Below are 26347 nucleotides of genomic sequence, written 5' to 3' on the forward strand. Positions count from 1 at the left end.
AAACTTCCTGGCAGATTAAAACTGTGTGCCCGACCGAGACTCAAACTCGGGACCTTTGCCTTTCGCGGGCAAGTGCCCTACCATCTAAGCTACCGAAGCACAACTCACGCCCGGTACTCACAGCTTTACTTCTGCCAGTACCTCATCTCCTACCTTCCAAACTTCACAGAAGCTCTCCTGCGAACCAAGAGAGCCGAAAGATAGGAAACATGGGAGGACCAGCACAGTTTTCTGTCAAACATAAGATTCAAGAATTTAGCGACGTCCGAAAACGGAAGTTTGACTGGTCCTAGATGTAAGGAGGGTGGAAGAAACTCCTTACGTCACCAAAAATTAACAGAAACGGTCTTACTGGGAGAAAAACAGAAGCCGGTTTCGGTGCTCCAAGAGTAGAGGCGATCGAGACATCCTTGAAGACGTCGTTCAAGAAGGCTGGTCCATTGAGAGCTGTAGTAGATCGCAAAATCGTCCACAAAGAGGGAGCCTGAGACATCAGGAAGGAGATAATCATAATCGGATTTATGGCAGTGGCAAACAGTACAACACTCAGCACGGAGCCCTGGGGTATCCCGTTTTCTTGGGAGAAAGTACGGGAGAGAGTGGTGTTCATCTGCACTCTAAATGTGCGCTCTGCCATAAATTCGTGAAGAAAAAGGGGCAGCCGACTCGAAAGCCCAAAGAGAACAGTGTGCGGAGGATGCCTGTCCTCCAACAGGTATCGTATGCTCTCTCCAGATCAAAAAATATTGCTACTGTTTGGCGTTTCCGGAGAAAATTGTTCACGATATAAGTGGAGAGAGCAACAAGATGGTCAACTGCAGAATGATGCTTTCGGAAACCGCATTGGGCAGGTGTTAGACTTCGGGACTCCAGCCACCAGGCTAAACGGCAATTCACCATACGCTCCAAAACCTTACATACACTACTCATGAGAGAAATGGGGCGATAGCTCGAGGGGAGATGTTTGTCTTTTCCAGGTTTCGGAACAGGAATGACGATAGCTTCCCGCCATCGTCTGGGAAAAGTACTGTCGGTCCAAATTCGATTATAAAGGCAAAGGAGGTAATGCAGACTATGGGTTGATAAATGCAACAACATTTGGACGTGGATACCATCCGGACCTGGGGCAGAGGAGCGAGAAGAAGAGAGTGCATGTTGGAGTTCCCGCATGGAGAAAACAGTATTGTAGCTTTTGCGAATTTGAGAGGAGAAAGCAAGAGGTCGCACTTCCGCTGCACGTTTCTTCGGGAGAAACGCTGGCGGGTAATTTGAAGAGCTCGAAATCTCAGCAAAGTGTTGACCCAACGAGTTAGAAATGGCGACGGGGTCCACTAATGTATCATGCGCGACAGTGAGGCCAGAGACCGGGGAGAAACTAGGCGCGCCTGAGAACCGTCGAATCCGACTCCAAACTTCCAAGGAGGGAGTGAAGGTGTTAAATGAGCTAGTAAAGAACTTCCAGCTTTCCGTCTTGCTATCGCGGATGACGTGACGGCATCGCGCTCGGAACTGCTTATAGCAGATACAGGTGTCCAAAGTAGGATGGTGGCGGAAAACACGAAGAGCACATCGCCGCTCACGGATTGCATCATGGCACGCCGCGTTCCACCAAGGAACTGGGGGGCGCCGGGGCAATGCGGAGGTGCATGGTACTGAACGTTCCGCAGCTGTAAGAGTAACGTCTGTAATACGTGTGACCTCATCGTCGACACTAGGAAAGTGACGGTCATCAAATGTCGCTAGAGACGAAAAAAGTGTCCAATCGGCTTGGCCAAACTTCCAGCGTCGCGGGCGCATATATGACTGTTGAGGCTGCAGTCTAAGGACACATGGAAAGTGGTCACTCGAGTGTGTATCATCACGGGCGAACCATTCGAAGCGCCGAGCTAGCGGAACAGTACCGACCGAAAGGTCCAAATGAGAGAAATTTGTCGTGGAGGCAGACAAAAATGTAGGGTCCCCAGTGTTGAGGCAAACTAGATCCACTTGGTGGAAGACGTCTAGCAATAGTGAGCCATGCGGACAAGGATGTGGAGATCCCCAAAGCGGGTGGTGGGCATTGAAGTCCCCAACCAGCAAATAGGGGGGTGGAAGCTGACCAAGAAGATGAAGGAGATCAGCTCGTGCCATTGGTGTGGACGATGGAATGTATACAGTACAAAGAGAAAAGGTATATCCAGAAAGGGAAAGACGGACAGCGACAGCTTGGAAGGAAGTGTTTAAGGGGATTGGGTGATAATGGACAGTATCATGGAGAAGAATCATGAGTCCTCCATGTGCTGGAGTGCCTTCAAAAGAGGGGAGATCAAATCGGACGGACTGAAAATGGGGGAGAACAAAGCGGTCATGGGGACGCAGCTTTGTTTCCTGAAGACAGAAGATGACCGGCGAGTAGGATCGTAAGAGGATCGACAATTCATCCTGATTGGCTTGAAGGCCGCGGATATTGCAGTGGATAATGGACATAGGGTGAACAGAAAATGGAGGAATGTGACCAAGGTTGCCGTCAACTCAGCGACTGCTCAGAGCTTGCGACCGACAGCGTGGAATGGCATTCAGCCGAAGGCAGAAGATCCTGATCCATAGGTTGTTCAGGAGCAGCTCCCGCCACCAGCGATCGGCTGGTTGATCGGCTGCCAGCAGTGCGCCTCGGCGACACAGAAGATGGCCGAGGGCGATTACTGCCAGGTGGTGCTGTAGATGAGACACGCCTTGGCGGAGAAGAAAATGAACTGGGTTTCTTACTAGCCTTCTTGGAAATATGATGTTTAGATGGAGGAGGAACCGATGGTTGTGAAGTTGGGGTACGTAAAAAATCTTCACAAGTATGCTCTTTTTTCGAAGTCTTGGTGTCTGACTTTTGGGCTCGAGATTTAGCAGAACCCGATGAAGGGTGAGCCAGAGAGTGGGCAGGCAAAAGTGGGGAGGTTGAACGGGCGATCTTTGCGCTGGCCGATCTGACGACCGTGGCACTAAAGGTAAGGTCACAAGTCTGCGTGGCCGCCTCCTTTGTTGGCTGAGGAGAGGCAAGGACAGTGCTGTATTTTCCTGTCTGAGGCACGGTGGGCTGTCGACTGGCGAATAATTTTCGAGCAGCAAAGGTCGACATCTTTTCCTTCACTCTGATTTCCTGAATGAGCTTTTCGTCTTTAAAAATGGGGCAATCTCGAGAGGAAACAGCGTGGTCACCCATACAGTTGATGCAACGAGGGGATGAAGGTGGGCAAGCACCCTCATGGGCATCCTTACCATACGTAACACATTTGGCTGGATTGGAACAGGATTGGCTGGTGTGATTGAACCGCTGACACCGATAGCAACGCGTAGGGTTTGGGATGTAAGGGCGAGTGGAAATTATCTCATAGCCGGCTTTGATTTTTGATGGGAGTTGAACTTTGTCAAATGTCAAGAAGACAGTACGGGTTGGAATGATGTTCGTGCCAACCTTTTTCATGACTCTATGAATAGCCATTACACCCTGGTCAGACAGGTAGTGTTGAATTTCCTCGTCTGACAATCCGTTGAGGGAGCGTGTATAAATGACCCCACATGATGAATTTAAAGTACGGTGCGGTTCCACCCGGACAGGGAAGGTGTGTAGCAGTGAACTACGCAGCAATTTTTGTGCCTGGAGGGCACTGATTGTGTCTAACAACAAGGTGCCATTTCGTAATCTGGAACAAGACTTTACAGGACCTGCAATTGCGTCGACACCTTTCTGAATAATGAAAGGGTTGACCATGGAGAAGTCGTGATCTTCGTCAGACCGAGAAACAACAAGGAACTGTGGCAACGATGGAAGGACTGTCTGTGGCTGAGACTCATTGAACTTACGCTTGTGAGCTGACATAGTAGAAGATGAGGAAACCATTGCAAAAGTATCTCGCATGATTACCGGCGTCTCCGATGGCGTGCTCCTTCCTTGTGGGGGCCCTCTCTGAGGGCACTCCCGCCTCAGGTGATTGTTCACACCTCAGGTCACACCTCCCGACAAACGGACGGAGGGACCAATCGGCACTTTCGGAAGGTATCAGCTTAGGTAAGCACCCCTCCCTGGGCCTGGCCATTCATGGAAATGCGTGGGTCGGCCTTCGGACACGCACAGAAAGGAAAAAAGAGAAAGGGAAAGAAGAGAGGTCTCAAATGCTGCAGCGGAAAACAGGGCAAAGAGAAGAGGTAAGGAAAAGAGAAGGACAAGGGAAGGACGAAGACTTGCAAGCAGAGAAAGCAAAGAATTTGTTACAGTTTCGAGCGTCCGTCTCCAGACTTAGGCACAAAACATACTCCCAGAGGGGGAGAAAGGGAAGGAAAGAGGCGGAGGTGGGGGGGGGGGGGGGGACGAAGATGGGGGATGAGGAAGGATGCAGAAAGGGAAGGTATGCAGCCCGGAAAGGAAGGAAGGCCACATTAGCTCGGTGTCCCGTGCTCGCTACGCACGTGTCCACAAAAGAGTTGTGGACCCCCTGGGGGGGCTACAAAGCAGGGCTCTGTCACTCAATGTTACCCCGTACTGGAACAGCTGCACCACATTCTTCACCAAAGCTTTGATTATATCTCATCCTGACCTGAAATGAGGGACATCCTACCCAAGATCCCCTCCTAAAGTAGTGTCCCATCGCCTATCCTACCTACATCACATTCTAGTCCATCCCTATGCCACTCCCACTCCTAACCCTTTATCAGGAGGATCATGTCCCTGTGGAAGACAAAGGTGCACGACCTGCCCAATCCACCCAGCCAGCATCTCCTACTCCTGTTCTGTAACAGGTTTATCCTACCCCATCAGAGGCTGGGCTACCTGTGAAAGCAGTTATGTCATATACCAGCTCTGCTGCAAACACTACAAAAGCCTTTTATGTTGGGTGTGACTACTAGCTAGCTGTCCATCAGGATGAATGGCCACTGCCAAACTGTTGTCAAGAACAAAGTTGACCACCTGGTGGCATAAAGACATCTGAGCACAACATGCTAAATCTCAATGGCTGCTTCACAGACTGTGCCATATGGATTCTTCTGTCCACCACCAGCTTCTCTTGAACCTTGCAAACAGAAGTTATCCTTACAACACATCCTGCACTGCCGTAATCCTCTTAGCCTCAATCTCAAGTAACCCACTGCCCCAGCATTCTACACCCAACAGTTTCCCCCTTGTTACGTTCCTCCCACACCCTCCCAATTCAAGTCCCCACGCTGCCTTCAGTGTTTCCCCTTGCTATGTCCCGTCACCTCCTCCCAATTCACATTCCCATGTTGCCTTCAGCATGTGCTGCTTCCCAGCAGCCACTAAAATTGTGCCAGCTCATGTACCTGCCAACCCTCCGCACCACATTCATAGACAGCAAACCGGCTGCCTCCCTTTGGGCTGCTAGACACTCCACTCCAGTCCATATATACAATCAACAACTCAATGCTTCTGCCTTTTGGTCAGTGGTTTCCTTTAATTCTAATAAAAAAATATAGGCAGTTTTGTGCTTAATACGCATAGCTGTTTCTTTGTTTCATATTGCTTCCCATGACAATGATACCCTTCTTCTTCTTCTTTTTTTTTTTTTTTTTTTTTTTTTTTTTTTTTGTAAATGATCGGATATCCAGAAAATCATTTATTCAAACCCCTCCCCTCCCCTGTCTGTCAAGGGCTGTCTGGAGCTGAAAAGAATGTGAACAATCATGTTCACTTTTAGGTTTGGCTGATTGCTACAGAAAATTTATAAAGGGACAGGCTACAAATGATCAAAGATGATTAAACCTACTAAAATAAGAAGCTAAGTGGGCATTGGATGATGGCACATATGAAGCTTTTGGTAATATCAAGCAAGCACTACTTGAAGCTAAAATTTTGCATCATCCTAAAATGAATCAAGCATTTAAATGGACCACAAAAGAGTCACAGTCTGGTTGTGATTATGAATTGTTCCAGCGTGAACAATGAACTCTCTCTCTTTTACTAGTCGCAGTCTTAGTAAGCACTAGCTGAATTACTCAGTGAGTGATGAGGAAATTCTGTCTCTCATTTGACGTCTACAAAAATGTCCGACTCTAATAATATGGGGCTCTAAAATAATAATATGTACAGACAATCCAATGTTGAATTCTTCATGGAAAGTAGATAATTACATAGTGAATTGATGGTATGGCTATTATTTTTACAGGAAATGAAATTAGAAATTGATTACGTTACAGGTTCACTAAATATGGTTTTTGATGTACTTTCTCATTTATCATTAGGAATGAATAATGAATACAGAGTTAATTTTAGGTCAACACATTATTTTAACAACAAAGTAAGATTGTTAGCATGAGGAATAAAATAAAGTTTAAGATCTGAAGCATATATCGGCCCTATTGTTACATCTTGGAACGATGGAACATTTTCTAAAAAGGATAAAAGTAAGCGGTTGTTATGAGAAGAGATTTTATTTTGGAGAGTAGACGAAAGTTCAAAGCATTTGACTAGAAAATTATTTATGTATAATGGTACACAATTTATAAGAAATAACTTTAAGGAATTTTTATCTTGGGAATGGGTACATCATATTACAATTTTAGACACCACACATATAATATTATCCATCCAAAAGCGTAACGAAGGAAACTGGATGACTTTGTTGTAATTGTATGAGTTGACATACAACCTGGGTACAGCTGGTACCTGAATTCTAAGTATTTTAAACAAGTTATCTCATCTAACTACAGGATTTTGCCTTTGCATGTTTCAAACAGAAAGTTTATTGGAAAACCATTACTGAAATTACTTAAATGGCTAGAGAGTATAATTCAACAAAAAACGAATCACATAAAAAGGTGCACAACAGAGCAAACCAGCTTAATCATAGCTCTTGATTTGAAGGAGGATGCCTTAGCATTAGTCAAGAAGTATCATCTAAGTTACTTTATAAAGAAAGGGACTCGTAAAAACAAACAATGGAAAATCCAGAATGGGCTTCTCTGTGTCTCAAAATCTCCATTATATGGAAAGGGACTAGTAAGTTTTTCCATAGGTATAAAGGTCCTTATAGGGTGGCAGACATTCCACAACCAGAAGTAGCATTTCCCATAGAGTCATTGAGTGCACAAGATAAGGAATTATATAATACAGATATAGTTAAAACATTCAAATGATAGCTTTCAGGGGATTCATGTCCTTTGTGAATTTCTGGGCTGATGCTTACAAAGTCCTGAGTCAGTCAGTTTATTTACTTATATTTGTTTTTGTACAACAATTCTTCTCTCCTACTGTATACTTTGGTTACATTTTCTCTAACTATTGTGATGGGAGTACGTAATCGGGTGGAAAGGGCAGGGTGCAATCAGGATCATTTTCTTTAATAGAGAATATGTAATCCTTACAGGTCTGCAATAGCAGGATGCTGAGAGCACTTTTCAGGGCCTATGGGGTTGACGCTGGTGGTGTCAGAGCTATCTTCTTTCCTTCTTTGATCTCAAAATACTAGATCATTTTCTTCCCTCTTTTGGGTACTGATTTCATATTGCACATTGACAGGTACTCACTATGAGACCCTTTTTTTCTGTTACAATTTCAGTTTCCAATTTTTGGATTTAATAGCCACAATTATGCATTTGCTATTACAGATGTCTCCTTTGGCCCCCTACCCATTTGCTATTATTTATAATGTGCTATCATCAGTATCAAAATTAACAATAATTATGCGCCTTTGTACCTGCAAAAACAACTGTGGAAGACTAATATAATTTTATAATGACTAACTTAAAGGCAAGGAGTGCTAGCTAGAATAAAAAACCTTTAAATTATTTACAAAGATTGCCAGCTCAAGTAGTCTAGATGGGTACATAGTATATAGAGATAAAATCAGGAAACTACGAGGGATAAAACTTTCTCAATGCACAAAGAAGGAGGTAGGGTTTTCAAACAGGTGCTCTGCCCTAATGTGTGCAGTATGGTAGGAAATAAGGTACATGTACCGAAGGAGGAGGACCTACACTTGTGATGAGGTAAAGGAAAATCGTTACATACAGGAACACCATTTCTTTGGAGGAAGGGATAAAGTGTGGTGAAATATAAGAAATAGGGAAGTGTGATAGGACTGTAGCCAATCCCCAATGTTATTCAATCTGTAAACTCAGCAAGCAGTAAAGGAAACCAAGGAGAAATATGGAAAGAGAATAAATGTTTACGAAGAGGAAATAAAACTTTTGCTGTTTGCCAATCACACTGCAATTGTGTCAGACAGCGAAAGACTTGGAAGAGCAGCTGAACATACTGAACAGCATCTTGAAAAGAACTGGAAGACAGACACGAACAAGGATAATGGAATGTAGTAAAATTAAATGAAGTGATGCTGAGGGAATTAGATTTGGAAACGTGACACTAAAAGTAGTTTTGCTATTTGTACAGCTAAATTACTAATGGTGGCCACAGAAGAGAGGATAGGAAACTTAGATTGGCAATGACAAGAAAAGCATTTCTGGAAAAGAGAAATTTGTTAACATCAAATACAAAATTTCTGTGTTAGGAATTTTTTTATATGACATTTGTCTGGAGATAAGCAATCTACAGAAATAGTATGAGGGCGATAACCAGTTCACACAAAGAGAGAACAGAAGCTTTTGAAATGTGATGCTACAGAAGAATGCTGAAGATTACATGGGTAGACCAAATAACTAATGAGGAGACACTGAATTGAATTGTGGAGGAAAGCAATTTATAGCAAAACTTGACTAAAATAAGGCATTTGTTTACAGGACACATGCTGAGACACCAACGAATCATCAATTTAGTATTGGAGGGAAGTGCGAGATAAAAATTATGGAGTGAGACTAAGAGATGAAAACAGCACACAGATACAGAAGGATGTAGGTTGCAGCAATTATTCAGAGATGGAGATGCACACACAGGATAGAACAGCAGGGAGAGCTGCATCAAACTAGTCTTCGGACTGCCAACAATGACGACGACGACGACGACAACAACAAAATGTTTTAGAAGTAGAAACCAAACCTTAGATATAGTTATTATTTTTATTACAGTTAAATGTAGAATATAATCAAGGAATTTCAGTTTTTGCCCATCAAACTAACAGATATTCCAGAAAACGAGATTCAACAGGATGTCAGCTAATGTCCAACTAATTTACTAGGCTGAAAGAGTAGCTTCTATATCTGAATGTAAGAAAAATTTAAATATCTAGGGGCACATATTGGCAGCAGTGGGTTGGGTAATACAGAAGTAAAATACAGAATACAACAAAGCAGAAAAGTAATAGGCCATATGAATGAATTCTTTTTTTTTTTTTTTTAACAACAACATTTCCAATAATGGTAAGAAATGAGTGGGCAAACTAATAGTTAAATCTATCCTATGCTATGCATAAGAATTATGGATTTTAAATGCTGACTTTACAAGATGACTGATAGATGTGGAAATGAATTATTTTCAAAGGAGTACCAGAATATCAAGAACTGAGAAAAAAATTGATGACAAAGAGCTAGAAGGACGACAAATGAAGCAGTGAAAGAAAGGACTAAAAATATCATTAAACTGGTATGGGCATTTATGAAAAATGCCATGTCACTGGCAGACAAAGAAAATTTTTGAATGGAAATCACCTCGCAGATAGAAATGCGGCAGACGACGACATTCTTGGAAAGACCGTATCAACAACACTAAAGCATCATGGTGCACACAAGAATGACACGATGAATAAAGATGCTTGGCATAAGATAACAGGAATACAGCAAAATGTTGTTATTAAGTGATCTTTTGTACAAATTAATCCTATATAATAATAATAATAATAATAATAACAACAACAACAACAATAATCTTCTTCCATTAATTACTGTATGAGTTCTGTAAAATGGAATGACACAGCCACTTCACCAAGAAACTATTTACTGTTGTGACTAGTGTGAGAGTGTTTTTCAACATAAGCAATTCCTTATGCTGTGGTAAGTTTCATCTTAGTCACAGTGGATGAGCAGTTTCTTAAGGTTGTGTTTTTAAAGTAGGCTGTAAAATATCACTTACAGATCCAACATAAAACAGACAAGAGGTGTGTGTGTGTGTGTGTGTGTGTGTGTGTGTGTGTGTGTGTCAAATAGTTTCTAAATAATGAGAGCAGTCACATCTTGTAAATGTTTTTACAGTGTATTTAACTCATTATTTTAATAAATCTTACCTCAAAAATTTTCTACACACATAGATTAACATCAGTAATGTGAAGAATTTTTATAGAATCTTACCCCATGCGAGAAGGGGAATAATAGCAATCCAAGCTTCTTTGTTACATAAGCTGTGTCTACAGCAAAATAATACTTCAGTCTTGTAACAGGCACATATTTCTCCAGCTCTCTATCAACAATTTGCTTTCCTGATCCAACCAATGCCTGCCCATATTGCATAGCAACATTTGCAACCAGTGGTTCATTAAGAAACTGGCTAGGTATAGAGTACCCTTGATCCACATCCATTGGTGAATAACTGGGCCGCTGACTGTAACCTGTGGGAAACATAACGTAAAAGTCAAATACAACAGTACTTGTTTTCAGAGGGTATGCAAGGCATATTGTGAACATTTTGAGACTGACTGGATTATCATAACTGCAGCACATTCCAAAAAGCACACGGCTGAAGCAGCCTACTTCGTCCAGCAATAAAACGTTGAGAGCTGTGTGCCTATTAGACGTACTTATATTACTGTGCCATTCACAGCATTCATTTGCTATCGGCTGTAGGTTTTTAACACGAGTATTTCCATCAAAAGGTTTATTAGTTCTTCAAAGGGAGTTTCTGGGTAAATTAGTGCCTTTGTTCACTGTATTTGCAGTTGAGAATTGCTCTGCTTTCACAATATTTCAATGGTTCAAATGAACTCTGAGATAAAGCAAATTCTCTCGAAAATTTGAGATGATATGAGCACACAGATACTCTTCCCTCTGAAGATAACACTTTTAGCTGCCAGAAACGGATTGAAGGTGATGCCTACTAACAAATTCAGTTTCCATTCAAGATTACATCAACAACTGTCTCTTCACTACATACTTCAGAACATTTTTGTAGGTAAAGTTTGTAGTTAGTGGATACCACACACGAGATAGAGGGCAAACAGTTTGAGTTCCACAACAAGTAAGTGATGGTTTGATTCTCACAAGTTAAAACTGTTATTCAACATTGTAACTGAGGAGAAATCATAACTGTACAAACCTGATTTCTAGATAAAGCATTAGTTGTGTTTAATTCTACTCTGATGATGTTCAACAAAGAAAAAGAGGAAGGAAATAAAAAGCTATGTATTTACTTGGCAGAAAAGGACATATTTTCGTAACCACAGAGGAAAGTAGGTTTGTAACCAAAAACTGAAACAAATTCGAGAGATTCACTACAAAATGGGCCTGTGTAGTATCTTGTCCCATCATGACAATGGGCTGGCTCAAATGTTTGTCAAAAGACAGGGTGGTTACCAGGAACCTCAAATCAAGGCATGTCTTTGTTCTCCTGAAAGGCTAGATAAAATCCAAATAATTTTATTCACTTCCAAAAATTGAATTCATGTGTAGTGAATAATATGATGTTCATGACCTAATCATATCAGACAAATATTTATACTAAATGGAAACATCAAACTGAAAGGACAATGAACATGAAAAACTATACATACCATGTGGATACTAAAACCATCACAAGGAGATACAATCAGGCAAAGCTAGAGTTACGTGCAACTAGGAAAGTGTGTGGCGGGGAAATGCACTGTAGCAAGTGACAATATATCACACGACCTGCAACTAATAGCATTTTTCTGCCACTTTCATGTCTTCTACATGTACATACCTGTTCTGCAAATCACTAGAAATGAATGATGCAATATACTTAGCCAGGTACATGTTACTGTTTCTTCTCATTCTGATTGTGTGCGGATTGCAGGCAGATTAGTCGAATTTGGTATGGGTCCCACATCACACATGTGATTTGTAAGCAGTCTCATTTACACCTGCATCAACATATGTACACTACAAGCCACCATACAGTGCAAAGCAGAGGATACACTCTACCACTCCCTTTCCTGTTCCACTCACAAATGAGTTGCGGAAAACACTGGTGTCTATATCTTTCAGTACAGGCCTTAATTTCTCTCATGTTGTCTTCATGGTCCTTTCGCAAAATGTATGTCGTTGGCAGTAGAAGCATTATTGAGTCAGCCACAATTGCCGGTTCTCTAAATTTTCTCAACAATGCTTCAGAAAAGAACACTGTCTCCTTTCATTTGAGTTCAGGAAGCATCTCTTTAATATTCGCATCTTCATCAAACCTGTTGGGAACAAATCTCACAGCATGCCCCTGCACTGCTTTGATGTCTTCCTTTAAAGGGCGGTTTACTATCTATTGGTTCAAAAATTCAATTTTTTTTTTTTAAATTGCGTTTTTGGATCTGTAGAAGTGTTTAGAATCCACCCCTGAAATGGTTTTTCCAAATACGGAATGGAAATGTTTGTTATTCGTGGCTGAACAAAAAATGCACCTGCCTGAAATCGGCCTTTTTCATGCATCAGTTTTTTTGGGAATTTCGACTTTTTAGCTGGGAAAAATTATTCTATGTGCTTGCCCAAGGATCAAGTGATCAAGGAGATTACGACGTACTACAGCTTGGCAGTCCGACGGCATTCCAATTCAGTGGAACAGATGAAGAAGGCAATTTGGGCAACGTATTTCCACAAGTGTTCGACGGATGACCGCCCACAACACCAAAATTGTCTGGCTGGGGAAACTAGTTGGTGCAAGTGGTGCATTGCAGAGGCTACTGAACATTTGGACAAATATCAACATGGCCAGCTGCTCTCCAAAGAAGTTCAAAAGGTGATTCATCCGATCTATGAGGCCCTTTCAGAGGACAAGTTATTGTACCGGTGCTTGGGTGGAAACACACAAAATTCAAATGAAAGTTTGAACGCTTGTGTCTGGAAGTTAGCCCCCAAGCATTTGCATTCTGGTGCGAAGACTGTGGAGATTGCGACTTTTCTGGCAGCGAGCAGCTTCAACGAAGGGTATTCCACAATTCTGAAGACCAATGACAATGATGGACATCACCCTGGGACTCTATTCGACGCAGTTCACCAAGCATTCGGACCACCACCGGATTCAAGCGGCCGAAAACCGCTTGTCACCGGCCGTATGAGCAGCTCTGGAGCAGCGCAGGATGGCCCAGATTGAGCAGAATGCCCTCTATGAGGAAGAGGAAGGACCAGTTTATGGACCCAGAATATCAGATTGAATGTAAGTTGCATAATATTGCATTTACATGTAGTCAAAACTTCAAACGCATTTTTCTAGAAATGACTTTTTTTTTTAATCGCGCGATGTGGAAACTTCAAATCTACTGAACCAACTGGCATGATTCTTTGTTTCCTGTGGTGTCACCGCCAGACACCACACTTGCTAGGTGGTAGCTTAAATCGGCCGCGGTCCATTTAGCACATGTCGGACCCGCGTGTCGCCACTGTGTGATCGCAGACCGAGCGCCACCACAAGGCAGGTCTCGAGATACGGACTAGCACTCGACCCCAGTTGTACGACGACTTTGCTAGCGACTACACTGACGAAGCCTTTCTCTCATTTGCCGAGAGACAGTTAGAATAGCCTTCAGCTAAGTCCATGGCTACGACCTAGCAAGGCACCATTAGCCTTACATAGTTTGATAGTTATCGTATGAAATGTCTCAACAAGAAGAACGATGTATACAACAAGGATAAATAAAAGTTAAGTATTCGAGGAGCTGCATACTTTTCTTATTAGAATTCACTACTTATCCTGTTCCAGAATTCACGCCAGTCGGCGTGTGTGTACGCGTGCCCTTATTTCGGCTACCCGTCACTGTGGACTGGCTGCCTTGTCAGTCCACTACAGTTTCCGATGAAGCTAACTAAATCATCTAGTAGTTGTACCACTCTTATTCCAATCCATCAACTATAAATATTTTTATTTGGCCAACGAAGTTGAAAAATTGATGAAAAAACTTTATTTTGTTTCAAATGCCCGCCATTTTGTTTCCTAAGGTCCAAATAACTTAAGCGAGGTACAACTCCTAAAGAATCTTATATACTTCTAATGTCAACTCAATTTTGATTTCAGACGGGCCAGCTGACCTGTGACATACCGCACGTGGAGGTCTACATCGAAATTTTGTTTCGTTTTGACGGTACTTCCGCATTTGCTCTTCGAGATTTCCGGTCAACAAAATTCCAGTTTGTAAAGGAAATATCAATAAACATTTTGATAAAATTTGACATTGATATCTATAAAATATCCCGAGAAAAAAAAAATTCTCTCAAAGAACATGCTTTTTTCAGGCCACAGATAGTAAACCTCCCCTTAATCTGACCTGGTGAGGATCCCTCACACTCTAGCAGTACTCAACAATGGGTTGAACTAGTGTTCTACATGTGGTCTCCTTCGCAAATGAGCTACACTTCTGTATTGTTCTGAACAAACCAAAGTCAACCATTTGCCTTCCCTACTACCGACATATGTGCTAGTTTCATTTCATACTGCTCTGCACTGTTATGCCTAGATATTAAATAGTCATGTCTGTGTCAAGCAGCACACCACCAACACTGTACTTGAATATTACAGGATTGATTTTCTTACTCATCTGCATTAACTCATATTTTTCTACCAAACATAAACTCTGTCTTAAGTCACTGTGTATTTTTCTACAGTCACTCAATGATGAACACTTTCCCATACACTACTGTGTCATTAGCAGAGTCACAGAACACAGCTCACCCTATCTGTCAGATTATTTGTGTATATGTTTCCTTTGTAGAGTGCATTTCCCCGTTTCCAACCAATAACAAATGTGTGAGTTGGCTGACTCAAATTATGACTAATTGATATTGCAGTCGTAGGATACTATCGTTTTTCATTTTGTGATGTGCATAATTTGACATTTCTGAACATTTAAATGAATGGCAATCTTTACTACACTTTGAAATCTTATCAAGATCTGACTGAATAATTGTATAATTTTTTCTGTCATTATTTCATTACAGTTGGCAAAGGTCTGGAATAGGGCCAATGGCCTACTTACATGTTTCTTGCAGGAATATTGTCAGCACCTGCCATGAGGTATGATGGGAACAAAAGAAGGTGTGTCAGCTGTTTGTGTTACACAGCCAGTGAGAGAGCAGTAGGCAGATAACGTATTTCAAAGTAATACATTTGGAAGAAAGGGTGAAATATTGCTGTAAATGATTAGAAATTAACTGCTGTTTGTTTGAGTCACAACTCTCTAAACTCTGCTAGCTAGTATCTGCAAATTAAGGACAGAATAGCAACCCAGAATATTTTTAAAAAAGCAGTGGAATATTTCTCTGCTCTTTGATGCTACACAATAGATCTGTGCAAGCATACTGAGTAAGTTGATCAACATTTTTTAATTGAATTATGGGAGGAGATAGGTTGATTGATGTATTTAATTAAATCATGGGAGAAGGTAGGTGGATCAATGCTTATCAATATATAAAGTGCATCTATTTATTAATAAAAACTGATCCACCTACGTTCTCCCATGACTGAATTAATAAAACATTACTCCACTTATTCAAAGTGGCAGCTTTTGATGCACTTCCAGATCATTTCCTCCACACAAACCCTTGACTCTTGAGTCATTTCACCACCACATCTGAAACCTTTTTGCGCCTTTGCAATTTACTTCACTAGACATGCACCAACAGATGCCATTGTCATGCACAGCTAAATCCCTTAAATTGATCCACTTTATAGCAATCACAGCCATAATCACAAAACATATTTCTCAAAACACACTAACACACCGAAAAAAGCAAACCAGACAATGGTTTCCATTTCGGTGCTAGAAATACATTGTCTCAGTTTTTGCCTCTCATTGATTATGTCAAAGAATCATCCTATTGGCTATGTAAAACTGACATGTTGCCAACCTATTAGCAGCAGATAAGCACCGCCTTGACTTTCACTGGCCCTGATCTAGAATTTAGCCTAGATATCTGCATCATCTGCAAAAAGTGTGAGGTTACTATTGGGTCATTCCATGTCAGTCAACCAGGGGCTCCAGCTCATAGTCTCAGATTTGACTGAAATTCAGTACACTAATTCTACCATGTGTGGAACACTTGTGTACAAAGTGTTAGTTTCCCATGCCAATTAGTTCCAGAATTATGACTTGTGAACGGAGGTGGCGTGACTCGGAAATTGCAACCCGCATCTGGCAATCTACCTTCAGACCCAACTTCAGGTCTTAATAACTTTGGAACTATTCCACACAGTCCAGTGAAATTTTTAGAACCCAGTAACATCCATTTAGAGAACACACTCCATGAATCAAAATACCAACAACATATTTCTGAGGGAAAATAAAAAATTCCAAAATGTGATTAAAAATGTAATACATTAAAAGGTATGTATTGTAGGTGCCCTCTATACCAAATATAATTCACTCAAAAAGTGTATAAATTTTTTTGTGGTAAGCTTAATGTGGCCTAAACACACACAGAACTCATCATGCCTATATCAGTCACAAAAACAGAGTTACATGCACACGAAAATCGAAAAATTTGAAAAATTACCTGAAAAAAACATGGGTTTTCAAAGTGTGGTAGCACAAAAGGGACAAATGGTATCCAAGCCAAATTTCACACACTGCATAAGTAGACCATAATTATACATATCTCAAAATTTCAGCATGTCATTGCAAGACATTTGTGTACAATCTAGTTGACAGATGTATTTGGTGATGTGGCCATTGTTCCACAACACAATTTTGTAAAAACATATCATAAACTGTTCTGCCTCTTCTTATACTCTCCCACAACTGTTTAATCACTAAGCAACAACATACAGACAGATTAACATAACCTATCATTAATGTTTACTGCACCTTAACTGCTAACAACCAGTCGATTGTGCTTCGAACACAAGTTCTCCCACACTTTAGCTACTGTACTCTGTACATTGAGTGGAAATCGTACTGTCTTCCTGACACTGTAGTAGGAACTGGAACTGTTATAACAATATGTCCAAAAGGAATCCAACACCTGTCTGCCAAACATGGTCAATGAAATGATCTTGCTGGTGCCATGAAGTTCACAAATACATCACCTTCTGCTTCACAGCGCTCTGCAACACATCCTAAGTACCATTTGTCATCATAAACAGCAATAACATAGCAACCTGGTTGTATGTTGCTGCTTTTGCTTCTGAATCCTGAGTCAGACACACTGTGAAGACACATGTTGTGCATGAACCTATAGTTATAACTGGACAGTCTGCTCATCTGCACATTGTCAGACTCCGCTGGAGAGAAGTGATGATGGCTCCTTGTGCCTGCAACAGTTTTAATGTATTCTAGTCTGCTTTTTAGCAACTCTTCGACTGATTTCACCCCATCTTTCGAAACACAGAATGATTGTAAGCCAGAGATATTTTTCTGTACCCAGGTAAATAGCTGAAGAGGTGTTAGAATGTGACCTTCTGTAGGGCGCTGCAGACTAGCTTGTGATGCCATGCACTTAATGGTAGCACCAATACCATCACATACATTTTTACCATGACTTGTTGCGAAAAAATTCCATTCTGCGTGAATTTGAAAATCATGGTAATGCATGCATAAATTTTTGAGATTTTTACAGATTTTGTACTGACTAGCTGCCCCATCACTGAAGTATTTCGCAAAATGTATGTGAGGCAGCTTGTTTTTCACATATGCCATGACAGTGTGAATTTGGACATGAACTGCAATGGCATCATGAATTAAACAGTCACTAAAAATGCACAGGTTCATGACAGACACATCACCTGATTCACCTCTATAGTAAATCGCAAATGGCTGGAGAGTTGCTTGACTGTTGTCCCAAGCATATCCTTGGATGGTACCTTGAACTATAAATGCATAATTTTCAGAAAAGTCTAGTATTACTCTAATTTCATCTTGTTTCAAATTATACTTACAAAACTGGAGATAAGCCGATTGTGCTGTTGTTGTGAAGTTGTGTGTGGTCAGTTTGTCCATTTTTTGACAACACATTTCAACAAAATCTTCCACTGTATTTTGCTTTGTTTCAAGACTTGTGCGATCCATGTGTATCCATTGTTTATAAGAAACAAGTTCATCGTCATCCATAAGTTCACCATACAGTTTGTTATTCATGTGTTCTGCAAGACTTGCCTTACCAGGACACTTTTCACACCTGTGTATCATGCACTGGTAGGAACTCATGTCACACACTAGCAGTTTCATTGCACCTTTGTAATCCAGACCAGAATCCTTTATAGCAGCAAACATCAGCTTAGCATTTTGATGGGTCTCACATACACAAACATTGTGTGTGCCCCTTGCACTTACAGGCACAACCCATTTTGGCCGAAGATTGAAAAAAAGATGATAAACCTACTTTAGTATCGGGATACTTTTCCTTGAATTCTACATATAGCTCTGATATGTTGCATAGCAAAAGTCTTTTTTGCATCTGTACACATACATTTCCCATTTTCACCATTACTTACAAGGGGACCTCCCCATCGCACCCCCCTCAGATTTACTTGTAAGTTGGCACAGTGGATAGGCCTTGAAAAACTGAACATAGATCAATCGAAAAAACAGGAAGAAGTTGTGTGAGACTATGAAAAAAATAAGCAAAATATAAAAACTGAGTAGTCCATGTGCAAGATATGCAACATCAAGGACAGTGTGAGCTCAGGAGCGCCGTGGTCCCGTGGTTAACGTAAGCAGCTGCGAAACGAGAGGTCCTTGGTTCATGTCTTCCCTCACGTGAATAAGTTTAATTTTTTATTTTCAGACAATTATTATCTGTCTGTCCGATGCGAGGTAACTGCGCCGTAGTATGGGGACGCTACACCTAAACACTTCTTTGGGAGTGATTATCACATCCACACGAAAACCTAAATCGGGCAAGGTACAAGAATCTTTTTACCCATTCGCCAAGTGTACAAGTTAGGTGGGTCGACAACATATTCCTGTCATGTGACGCACATGCCGTCACCAGTGTCGTATAGAATATATCAGACGTGTTTTCCTGTGGAGGAATCGGTTGACCTATGACCTTGTGATCAAATATTTTCGGTTCCCGTTGGAGAGGCACGTCCTTTCGTCTACTAATCGCACGGTTTTGCGATGCGGTCGCAAAACACAGACACTAAACTTACTACAGTGAACAGAGACGTCAATGAACGATCGGACAGATAATAAATTTGCGACAATAAAGAAAGTAAACTTTTCACTCGAGGGAAGACTTGAACCAAGGGCCTCTCGTTCCGCAGCTGCTCACGCTAACCACAGGACCATGGTGCTCCTGAGCTCACACTCCCCTTCATGTTGCATATCTTGCGCATGGACTACTCAGTTTGTATATTTTGCTTATTTTTTTCATAGTTCCACACAACTTCTTCCTGTTTTCTCAATTGATCTGTGTTCAGTTTTTCAAGGCCTATCCACTGTGCCAACTTATAACTAAATCTGAGGGGGGTGCGATGGGGAGGTTCCCTTGTTAGTCTTTTTTCCCAGGGATTATTCAGCTGTAGTCATTATTTTCATAAAACTCCGACACTAGCACCTTTATTTCTTAACTCAATTGCTTACCCTGAGCCTGCTGAAGTTGTGGAAGCACTCCTTGGGTTGATTTTATTTTCCTAGCTTGCTTTACCATATATGTAGAAACACTGAATTCCTTTGCAGTGTAGTCAATAGACCAGCTGGAAGGTACAAAGGTAAGAATAGCTACCTTCTTCTGGCGTGTGGATATGGCACATTTTTCTTTCAAATCATGCACAATTTTGTTCAAATTAGAGCATTTCTGGCATGATTTCTGTTCCTTTGGAGCAGATAGTTCTTCCTCGTCCACCATTAATGTGTCAGCTATTTTGTGTTTTAATTCCATTTGAGCTTCTTGCAGTTTTCTTCTACCACAGCTGAGCCTGTCTCTTTTTCCAACTTTGTGTGTCTTCATGGGAGACAAACCAAGAGCAGTCATGTATTTAATTGCTCATCCGCTGTGGTTGTAGGTGGCTGATACTCTTCATCACTGTCATGTAAATTATCTGAATATTCTTCATATTTTAGCAGTGTAACACACCTGGAACATAGCTTTTGTCCTGGTTTCATGTTAAGTCCCATGCACTGATTCACTTTCAATACTGATTTTATATCAATTTCTCTGAGGCTACACTTCACTGTCTTCTTATGAATCCGAAATGGATCAAAACAACATCTGTGTAGAAAAGAATACTTATCCAGAAACACTTTCGTATGATGATAACAAACACTAAAGTTTCCTGGAACTGTACTTCTTGTGCCCACAGGGTGTATCCCGGATCTCCATAGCAACAAATTTTGGTCCGATTCATCCAGATCATACAGTACAAAGCAAATGCCACATTTTGTTCCATGTGTTGTTTTATGACATTCAGATGCTTGTGCTCTACCAATACTGAAACTTGTTTGAACAAAAGCACCACTAGTACACTCTTCTGCCTCCATACTGACTTTCCACAACAGTACTGACCAGTCTAAACTAGAATCTTAAAAACATGAGTAACCTGTAATTGTTGCTTGTTTCCTTTGTTGTTCCTGCCTAACAATGACTCATTCTGTCCCTGAAAACTACCATTGTTTAACTTTCTGTTGCTTAATGGTTCCCCACAATTGCTGCAGCTTTATCTGAAACAAGTTGTCTGCATCATCACTATTACTTGCTAAATTGTGTTAAAAGAAACATAACCAAATACATCTCTGTCAACTTTTATTGTACACAAATGCCTTGCAATAACAAGTTGAAATTTTGCCACATTATTATATTATGGTCTACTTATGCGGTGTTTGAAATTTGGCTTGGATATCATTTGTCTCTCTTGTGCTACCACACTTAGAAAATCCATGTTTTCCAGGTAATTTTTCAAATTTTTCTATTTTCATGTGCATGTAACTCTGTTTGTGTGACTGATATGGACAAGATAAGTTCTGTGTGTTTAGGCCACATTAAGCTTACCACAAAATTATACCCTTTTTGAGTGAATTATATTTGGCATAGAGGGCACCTACAATATGTACCTTTTAACGTATTACATTTTTTAAATCACATTTTGGATTTTTTTATTTTCCCTCAAAAATATGTTGTTGGTGTTTTGATTCATAGAGTGTGTTCTCTAAGTGGATGTTACTGGGGTGTAAAAATTTCACTGGACTGTGTGGAATAGTTCCAAAGTTATTAAGACCTGAAGTTGGGTCTCAAGATAGATTGCCAGATGCGGGTTGCAATTTCCGAGTCATGCCACCTTCTTTCACAAGCCATAATTCTGGAACTAATTGGCAGGGGAACTTAAAACTTTGTACATGAATGTTCCACACTTGGTAGCATTGGTGTGTTAAATTTCAGCCAAATCTGAGACTATCCGATGGAACATTTTCTCAAAGTGGTTCAATTGACATGGTCTGACCCTATTAACATTGCCTGCAAGGTCACAAATGTACAACATGAACAGCAAAAGTCCCAACACATTTCCTTGGTGCATGCTTGAAGATAACTTCTACATCTGCAGAGGATTCTTTATTCAAGATACATGACAATATTTCAACAGTTGAACACACCATCATTTTCAAGACACAAATATGATGAGAGAGAACAGTTCAAGAAAATTTACACCCTCCGCAGGCAGGACTATGTCACTGAAGAACCTTAATAAACAACTAATGCCATCACACAACCAAAGATGACCCACATCAGAAGTTATCGGGTGAGCATGTACCATTAACTCTTGTTCCTTTCTCTGACAAGACAGGGAAAGCACGCTTCCTAGCAGAATTTAAGCAAAAACTTGCTAATTTAATCTTAATTACTTCCTTATAATCACCATCCCAATAGCTGGAACTACATGCCAGAATCTCTGAAATTGTTTTGATACATTCCATAAAATGATTAGTAACAAGGCAACATTCTGGAACAGCAGTATTGCTCTGCTGTTTAAAGTGTGTGTGTGGCATTCAGTACATCAGTTCTCCACAGTCCTAGTGGTCTGACCAATATATGCTGTGCCACAACTGCAAGGATACGATAGACACCTGCCTTATGCAAACAAAAATCATCCTTTATAAATCCTAAAAGGCCCCCAATCTTCAATGATGGTCATAAAACTCATTTGAAACAGTGCCTCCACAGAATAAGACTAATTCTGTTGGCATTGCTACCCACACAAGGCAATAAAGCCTTAACAAAAGTGCCATGTCATTGTTTACATTAGCTACTGAATTCATGGTTGGTAGACAGTGTAATGCACAATTGATCTATCTTTCTTATAACTGTGCTGGCAAAAGGTGACTTTGAAGTGGACTGACTCAGCTGAAAACTTTAAGGGTTAGAGACAGAGTTGAGAAAAACCTTTGTACTTAAAGAAGCCAGACGGTAAAATTGGTTTCTTTATGATTTTTTTTTTTTTTTTTGTTTTTGCTCAGGGAGGTGTGTGAGTGTGGGGGTGGGGGGGGGGGGCGCGAGCGCACGCTCGTGTGGGTGTGTGTGTTCGTACTGGTGACTGGATACACTGAGGAGACAAAAGTCATCAGATACCCCCTAATATCATGTTGGACCTCCTCCTGCCCGGCATGGCACAGCAAGTCAATGTGGCATTGACTCAACAAGTCATTGGGAGTCACTGCACAAATACTGAACAATGCTGCCTCTGCTAAAGTGTTGGCAGTGCAGGGTTTTGTGCACACATGGTCCTCTCAATTATGTCCCATAAATGTTTGGTGGGATTTGTGTTGGGCAATCTGGGTGGACAAATCATCTGCTTGTACTGTGCACAATGTTCTTGAAACCAATTGTAAACAATTGTGGCCCAGTGACATTGTGCACTGTCATCCATAAAAATTCCATCGTTGTTTGGAAACATGAAGTCTATGAATGACTGCAAATGGTCTCTAAGTACGAACATAACCATTTCCAGTCAATGAATGGTTCAGTTGGGTCAGAGGACCCAGACTTGTAAACACAGCCCACACCATTATGGAGCCACCACCAGCTTCCACAACAGCTCATTGACAACCTGGGTCCATGGCTTTGTGGTGTCTGAGCCACAGTCAAACACTACCATCAGTTCTTACCAACTGAAATTGGGACTCAGCTGGCCAGATCACAGTTTACCAGTCATCCAGAGTCCAACCGATATAGTCACAAGCCCAGGAGAGGCGCTGCAGGTGGTCATGCCGTTAGCAAAGGCACTCCCATCAGTCATTTGCTGCCATAGCCCATTAATGCCAAATCTTGTCACACTGTCCAAACAGATATGTTTGTTGTACATCTCACATTGATTTCTGTGGTTATTTCACACAGTGTTGCTTGTCTGTTAGCACTGACAACTCTAGGCGAACACTGCTGTTCTCAGGCGTTAAGTGACAAAAGTCTGCCACTGAGTTGTCCAAAGTAAGTGGTAAAGCCTCAGATTTGGTATTTTCAGCACACTCTCGACACTGTGGATCTTAGAATACTGATTGTTTAATGATTTCTGAAATGGAATATCCCATGCCTCTAGCTCCAACTACCATCCTGTGTTCACAATCTGTTAATGCCTGTTGTGCAATTATAATCACATTGGAAATCTTTTTACATGAATCACCTGAGTACAAATGACAGTTCCATCAATGCACTGCCACTTTATACCTTGTGTATGTGACACTACCACCATCCGTATTTGCGTCGCATCGCTGCCCCATGACTTTTGTCTCCTCCGAGTAGTTCCTATGATTAATTTATCTAAGACACTCACACATATTTACAACTACTGTATTAGTGCCACACTTCTTGCACTGCCAGCATTGCATCCACTGAGAAAATCTTTGCCATTTGCAAACTTTTAGGACCAAATTAAGAAATTATTTTAGGAGAGAAATTATCCATGTAATTAGTGATGCTCTATAAATTTCTAGGTGCTTTCAGAAACGAGCAAATTGTAAGCACAATCATTATCATTCTACATAAAAAGGAGCAAATTGTACTTTACAATCATTATAATTCTATGTCAAGTTAAAGATTTTTATGGAAATGCAAAGGTTTTTCAACTGTGTTTCTCATACTAGACAAAAAGTCAACAGACAATATTAATAAAATGAATTCTTGTGATAGTAATAGTTGTCTACAGTAAATATGATGGCTTTTCTTAATTTTGTATAATGCTAAGTATGTAACATATTGTGTGTTGACTAAATTTCCATAATTAAATATCCATGGGTTTTATGGTGTTTTTTAAGTGGTTTAGAAAAAATATTTTTTTGGGTTGGGTTAAATTACAACCACCCTGGTCTGAGATGACACAGGCCCTATGAACCTCTCCATGCTGAGCTGGATGGTGAAAACTATCTGCCTGAAGAAACAATCCAGTGTGAGTTGGCCACTTATGAGGTCACAACATACTGCCAACCTTCCTCCTGATCATCAACACCACGGGAGGGAAGGAAGGCATCCTTTGGAAACTGCAGTGAAACAAATATTCAGATGAACTGAATTCAGATGATCAAAATTTTGAATCACTACTTCCATGACAAACAACAAAAGTATCATCTCCATATTTAAAAAGGCATGCAGGCCCCTCGAAATCTTCCATACACAGATTGGCAATAATAATTAGATGACATAGGGCTCACCATAATGACTCCACCTGTCTGCTCATAGAATTGGACACTGAATTAAAAATAAGTGGAAGTCAGCATATGTCAAACAGGTTAGTTAATTCAACACCAAACCTAACATCAATTAACAGCAATGAATGAGACAGAGAAATGTGAGTCAAAACAGAGACCACATCAGCACTTAATAAAATGTCAGTCATTGAAACAAACTCCTATCAACAGAGAAACCCGCCAAATTCCTAACTTGATGCACACACCGACCTACAAGGTATGTCACGTCACCAATGTTATTGACAATAGGTTTCAGAGGAATCCCTTCCTTGTGAGTTTTCGGATAGCTATATAAGCTATGGGGGCAGCAGAGAAAAAGCTAAAACTCTTCTCTTGCAACAACAAACTTTGCTTCCAGAGGTTATTACCCTTCTTACCCACCCTTGTTTGTTGGCTCAGCACTGAGGCTGTGATACACAGGATCTCAAAGTAAATAATGCATCTTTTGAACATAATCTTGCTTCCAGAACATCACTGTAGGATTATCCTTGTTCGTGGGTAAGATAAAGTCAGGATCCACCCTGGGTGAATAAAGAGCAGTCCTCAGGTCTCTTGGATGAATGTGCCCTAGTCAACACATAAACATGCTTCTTCCCTGTTCTGTGCCATCCAAAGAATTTTCACTGAGAACGATCACAGATCAATTTTATTAACCAACTGAAAAGCGTGATCACAAAAAAGCAGAAAATAGTATTCTAAACAAAGAAGAAGGGAGTGTCACTAACCTGGTGGTGCCCCATATGGAGGAGGGGAAGCTCTTGTGTCAATGTACGGACTGACACCAGGTTGCAGGACTGGCCCTGGAGGACTTGCAGCATACGGATTGTATGGTGGTGGATAGTTCGGTGCAGGTGAGCTAGTAACAGAACTGTCACTAACATAGTGCTTTTTCCTGCTTGCAGCTGAAACCAGTAATAAAAGAAAATATATGAAATGACATAGAAGGACAACAGACCACATTAAACAACAGACACATATATATAATAATCACAATAAATTATCTTATTATTACTTGACTGAAAAATAAGAGTAGAGTACAGATTCAACATTGTAAAAATAGTTTAAGGCAGCAGGCAAGCAATTGGTAAAAACAAAAGATAGTAACTGCAAGAAGTGAGATGCAAGTGAAAAACTTGAGCAATTCATACAAAACAGCAGAAAACAGAAAATCTGTGGAAAAAATTGTAAAACAAAAAGATAGAGGAACAAATTAAAAGAAAAAGTGATACCCTTCCCCAATAATTCAGACTTCTCACGTTGTTGGGCACATGGAGACTTCCACTCTTTATACACATTTTAAGTGACAAGGGAAGGGGGTTGCTTAGTGTTGCAGGTAGATGGTGAGGGCCGGAAACTGGTCAGAAGTTGGCACAACAGATGGAGGAAATAGAATTGGCTCAGATGGAAAACAGGGTAGTCAGTTGTCAAGAGTGGGGTGTATAGGTGCACAAAGTGTAACTGTATGAGAGTAGAGCAGACATAACAATACTGAGAAACTTTAACATATTGTGGGATGTTAAGAAGAAGCAAGTACCACAACTATGCACCGGCCATGGTCTGGTGTAAGCTGTCAGTTACAGGAAATACTACAAGGTGTCCAACTTTGCTTCTGCCGTTTGCCAATAGGTGGCGACAACGGTAAGTAGCGGTCAAAAGAG

The 26347-nt window shown here is 40.9% G+C and overlaps 1 protein-coding gene across 2 annotated transcripts in view; it reads right to left on the bottom strand.

Annotated features, from left to right (window-relative positions):
• The window catches only part of LOC124787111 (protein YIF1B), a 62961-nt gene that overhangs the window by 26887 nt on the left and 9727 nt on the right, over nucleotides 1-26347 (bottom strand). For both annotated transcript variants that reach the window (XM_047254314.1, XM_047254315.1), the window contains exons 2-3: nucleotides 25415-25591; nucleotides 10222-10478 (exon numbers count right to left, since the gene is read on the bottom strand). In XM_047254314.1, coding sequence (XP_047110270.1) covers nucleotides 10222-10478; nucleotides 25415-25591 — 434 coding nt within the window. The remainder of the gene's footprint in view (nucleotides 1-10221; nucleotides 10479-25414; nucleotides 25592-26347) is intronic.

This window comes from Schistocerca piceifrons, chromosome 1 (genome assembly GCF_021461385.2).
Source record: "Schistocerca piceifrons isolate TAMUIC-IGC-003096 chromosome 1, iqSchPice1.1, whole genome shotgun sequence".
NCBI lineage: Eukaryota > Metazoa > Arthropoda > Insecta > Orthoptera > Acrididae > Schistocerca > Schistocerca piceifrons.